At 32.2% G+C, this 5,888-nt stretch overlaps 1 protein-coding gene across 1 annotated transcript; it reads right to left on the bottom strand.

Annotated features, from left to right (window-relative positions):
* Positions 1 to 499: 499 nt before the first annotated feature.
* LOC124371397 lies at positions 500 to 1,102 on the bottom strand. Its single transcript, XM_046829728.1, has one exon. The coding sequence runs from the start codon at positions 1,100 to 1,102 to the stop codon at positions 500 to 502; it is 603 nt and encodes a 200-aa protein (XP_046685684.1).
* Positions 1,103 to 5,888: the final 4,786 nt, after the last annotated feature.

The raw sequence follows: 5,888 nt of genomic DNA, 5'->3' as shown, positions 1-5,888 counted from the left end.
TTGCATGGAATTTGTGATACTTTAGTAATGTTTTCATTAATATAAATAGCAAACTCCTCCGGCCCTATAGTTTTCATTTGTATTAAAAAATGATGAGTACTTAGGTATAGAATAATAGGAAGTTTCAGAATTATTTATCCATATTTCTGATAGGATTATTATATTTGGCAATTTATTCAGCACAGCAAGCTCAGCTAAAAACATATCAAAATTTTCTCTCATGCTTCTAATATTTTGGTGGCATATTAAGAAGCCAGTTAGAGTATTTAAAAAAACTAGTTGTTTGTAAGTTTATAGTTTCTTTCATAAAAGGTTATTGATAAAAGGGAAGCATTTTCAGAAGATTGAAGACATGACCACCCAAGTACCACCACTTTCAAAGGTAAAATAAAGCTTTATAACAATTAATAGGCCTACATCTAATACAAATTTATAAACACAAACCAAAACAATAAATAGTCGTTTCACTATATTTAAAACATGTATGTAATCAACATACCTAAAGGTTGTCAAGGTCAGCCTGGCACCTTATCACAGAAACGGGTCCCTTTTCATCTTTTCGCAGAAAGATTTTACCTCCTCGCACCCACACAAACTGGTAATTGTTCTTTTTCTTAAAGTCCCTGGTCATACCGAGCAGTCTTCTTCTGGTTGGAGTAAGAGACTCATTGACATAGATTGGTTCGTCACTTGTTAAACCTATGTGCCGAGTTGAAAAGTCCTTCTTTGCTCTTCTTTTGGCCATCATATTTTCCGCATCAAACCTCCTAACAAATTTTATAATGATTCCAGGTGGCTTTGAATCACGTTTTGCTAGAGTGTGGCATGCATCAACCATTGTATCAGTTACTTCCATACCAAGAGCCTTTCCCACCTCCTTCACTGTGTCTAGCACATTGCCCACCACAGGTACACCTTGAAGCTCCACACAGTTACGCCTAGAGTACTGCTCCATGTCTTCAACCTTCTGCTCTAGGTTGAAAACCTTATCTTTTAGCTGTTTATTTTCTGCTGTCAGGGCATCAATCCTATCTAGGTACTCTATCATTTTCACCGTGTTCTCTTTCAGGGCAGAGGTATTTTCATCAAGCTTGCTATTCATTAATTCATAGGATGTATTAAATTCAGTAACATTTGTCTTTTGATCACATTTTAGTTCATTTATTGCTTTCATTACATCCTCTAAAGTTAGTTTACCCTCTGTAGCTTGTGACTCTAATCTTAGGCTACTGCGCCGCTTTTTGCTGCAGGGATCACACCGCCACATCATACTTTCATTATTTAGGAAATCAATGTCAGCCTTGCTCATCTTCACACAAGTACCGTGGAAACTAACACATAATACTATTTTTAATGGATAATACTATTTTAATATTAATCCACCCTTATGTCTTATCAACCCGGAAGCCACGCATAAGAAGTTATAGGCCAAAGTGTAGTATATGTGTACTTAAAACTTCTTGTCCCAAAACATAAATACTCGTATATACATTTATATTGCAGTTTAACTAATACAATCTAAGCCAGAATACTGGTTTAGTCAGCCTCTATTTTAGTAAGGATATTTCCTTGCGATCCATTGTAAGTTTGTGAATTAGTATTATTTCTCATCCTAGATATCTCCCGGGAATCCCACGGTATATTTATACGGTATTGTTAGCAGGCGGTGTTAGTTCAGGATAGGTAGTAAACGTTTACTAATTTCTAAATATCTTATATATATATATATATATATATATATATACATTTCTTCACTTTGTACCGTCAAACAAATGATTCTATCATCATTTATGTTATTTGACAATAATACACATTTTGTTTTAGTTATCATTAACAGATGTTGTCTAATATCTTGTTTAATAATTTGTGAAAGATTATATTTACATGAGGCTATACAACTACTGTTCTGTTTATTTTAATTTTATTTAGTTTATTACTCGACTTACACCCGTGAGATGTCCCGACCACTATATTACAACAGTATTGTAACGAGTCATGAAATAAAATATCAAAATTGAAATTCAAAATTTACAGTTTTAAAATAATAATCATCATTTCACACTGTCCAAATCTTTCTACAATATGCACCATACCGGGTTTATAAAACCAATCTACTCAGTGTGAAGTAACGAACTGTGAAATCGGAATTAAATACCAAGATTGGAATTCGAACTGTCCAATAAAAATCCAAGAGTGGAACCGTTGATCCTTTATTGACCAGCCGAAGCTGAACTGGAATTCTGCAGTCGGCTTTTATTAAATTCCATAACCCATTATATTTATCACCATTATTATTTTTATAGGATTGTACATTATGAGTAAAGGTTTCATGTTTTCCGAGTGGCACTGAATTTAGATCACAATCATGATAACTACGAAAATGTTCCGGATTTTGCACTACAATGTTTTTTCTTTGGTTTCCATTTTATCTGTATGTTGAATAATAATACTGTGTTTGATAATTGGGATATATAAGGTGGGGAGATATTTTGATAGATAAAGAATAGGTTGACAAGACACGGTGGTAATGTTGATCACCGTGTTTCCAGATATGTCGTAGGACCTTAGTGAGAGGAGCCTGGGCAGAAAACTTGGACAGAGCATTGGCATTTCACCAGTGATTAAATATTTCTTCATGTTCAAAAAAACGCATCCCGAGGGAAAATGAAGATCATCTTTTGATAATGAAACAATATTAGACGACTGGGAAAAAGGGACCTTTTTTGTTTAGACTATAATCCGGGAGAGTATGAAACGAAACAGACTTTAAAAGTGGGGTGTAGCGGATTTTTATAAAAATAGGAACAAAGATCGCAATGAGCAAATTGTAATATTTGAGCGGGCCAAGAGTTAGACACTTCAGAGGCCAGCGTCACGTTGAAGACACCATCTATTGCAATGTAGCCTATAGGGAAATGTTGAATTGTGATCTGGATTACCTCTCTCTATTTTTCTCTCAGTTACTAGAGCGCAGAACTAATTAAAGTAGTCGCTCTCATGATTTCATGATTACTTCTTTATCCAAAGAGGGATATAACGCTTTAATTCAGAACTAAATTATAAATGGTTGCATAGATGATGACTATTATTATAGTGCCCTTGATTCTACCCTTCCACGCTTCTGCAGTGTATCTCAAAGGAGCGCCCACAAACCCTATCTGGCTACTATATTGTATGTATCATGACATGACAAGTAGATGAGTTTAGTCTAGTGATTTCGGATTATGTATCGCGATAGAACTGCTCTGATTGAGGTTTTGTTAAAATTTCAAATGTTTCATGTGTATGTTTATCTTTAATATATATTATACATATACATATTTAATACACACACACACACACACACACACACACACACACACACACACACACACACACACACACACACACAACGCACAACACACACACACATATATATATATATATATATATACGCTACTTTCATGTAATACAATAATCTTAAAAAAAATTTTTATAATAAATAAACATTTTTATGATATTTATTGTTTCTCTAATACGTATTGCATATTCCATTTTCTTCCATTGTACTATCAAATAAATTCTTGTTTTAACATTTTATTTTCTGTGATAAAACAGTTAGGAAATTTCTTAACGTGTAAAGTAAAGAAGATAGTTTAAAGACTTATAATATTATAATGCTTAAGTTTCTAGATCGGCAACAAAAATGCCAGATATGACAAAAATTACCCGGGCTCCACTGCAATAGTCTCTTCTTACATCGAAGAAATTTCCACAAGAAATTTCTTGGTGCAAAAAATTGCAGTCACATGTTCAAAGTAAACTTCCCATCACTACAGTGGTTAATTAATAATATTTTTTAAATTTAGCAGGTCGAGTAAAAACACTGAAAACATATTGGGAGTATATTTGCTTGGTGATAATTTTTTTATTTATAGTCTGCAAGTTCCTGTAAGAGTATTATTTCATTTTAATCATACATAAACAAATGGTTTTTTGATTCATTTTTGATTAAATGATTATACACGGAAACCAATAATCGTATAAATTAATATATCTTTAATACTTGATTCATATAAACTTTAGTAACTGAATTCTAAATGCCAAGATATACAGTTTTATTTCATCAGAAAATACAGTCTGGGTGTGGTCGGTCCATTGTAAATTTATTGGATCATCTGAAAGATAATTAATTCTTCTCATTTCACAAGTGATAAACACCTAAGACAAACTCTAAGTAAGATTGGTCCTTACTATTAATATTGATGTAACAGGTTGACTTTCCGCTTCATAACTTGTCTCAAAACAAGAAACACATAAACCTTTAAAGTTCTCTCAAACTCCTAATGCCACGCTTCAAAATTGTTAGTTACAAACTATGTTCTTTGTTATTAGCTTTATTTTGTGTGTATGTCTGTACTGAATGTTTCCATGATAGAGCATTTTCCTACAGTAAACTATTAAGCCAAGGATGAAAATATTCTCGATACACGATAGACAGATAGTCAGGTCATGGGACATGATCTGACATGACTATTGGATTACTACGTACCCCACCAGGGGAGGTGACCTGTCTACATGTGCTGTAGACAAGTACTATAGTTGTCATGTTTATGATTGCATCCGCCATTGTATATATTATATGCATGGCTTGCTTAATATATTATATTGAAAAAGTTTGTTATTTAATTATTTTTATTAAATGTTATCATGACAAAACAGAAATTTAAAATTGTTTTAGTTAAATTTTTTAGTGAATAATAGATTTCTAACCGTTTAATCGTAACCTCTATGTTGCATAAATAGAACACTACTTTTCGGGGATTAACATTTACCATCTCCATCGGGTGTCCAAAAATTTTGTTTATTAAATACGATTAAATGTGTCAAAAAATTCAAACATAACATTTTTAGCAAAACCATTGTCGCACATGGGTGGATCCTTATAAATCTGCAATTGTTTTTTATGACAAAAATACTTTAACCCTAACTCCACATTTTTTAAATTTAACCTTAATTGGGAGTAAACATTACCAATAAAAATACCAATGTCACGAATTAGTTACTACCTCAGTCCACTGAAACATGGTGGCCCGTTAAGTTTCTATTATAAATAAAAATTTTGATTATTGTTATTTAATTATTTTTATTAATTGCTATTATGACAACACATAAATTTAAAATTGTTTTAGTTAAATTTTTAAGTGGATAATAAATTTAGAACAGTTTAATCGTAACCTCTATGTTGCAAAAAATATAACACAAATTTTCTTGGATTTTCGCATATTTAAAGTTGTATGTTTTTGTGCATGTTATCCACATTAGGGTAAATTTCAGAACATGTAGTTTTCCATATTTGTAACACATAGGTAAGGGTAGCCAAATTCCGGACTTATCTACTACTTATCTTATATTTGTTATTATTTATATTGTTATCGTTATCTGTGATATATTGTTACTTTTTTATCATTGTGATTCTTTCTTTATTCTTTAAAGTCACTGGCATTGGAAAAATGTCAAGAAAGGAAAACGTGAATAGTTTGGAGGCTGAAGCAGTTTTAGTATTATTTGTGAAGGGGCATGAAAAATTAATTGATGATATTGAGCATTATTTCCTTTATTTTGTCAGATATAAATCATTCATTTCACCATTCTGTAAATATTCTACTATACTATATTATATGGGATCAGATATGAAGTGTATTTTTTACGAATTTCAGTTTTCTTATTGATCAAGTAGTTCGTGTAAGAGGAGGAGCAGATTATGACCCGAACCCGTCTTTTTCATAAAAATAGGATAAAATAGTGTTTCATCACCTAATACACAACCAAGGAAGTGTGAAAGACAAGAGCAGATGACGCGTGGTGAGTCAGACAATGTTTACAAACTACTCTGTTCACAAAAGCCA

Source organism: Homalodisca vitripennis, unplaced genomic scaffold (assembly GCF_021130785.1).
Source record: "Homalodisca vitripennis isolate AUS2020 unplaced genomic scaffold, UT_GWSS_2.1 ScUCBcl_1355;HRSCAF=4869, whole genome shotgun sequence".
Lineage (NCBI taxonomy): Eukaryota > Metazoa > Arthropoda > Insecta > Hemiptera > Cicadellidae > Homalodisca > Homalodisca vitripennis.
The sequence above is the reverse complement of the archived record's forward strand: the minus strand, read 5'-3'. Positions and strand labels throughout refer to the sequence as shown.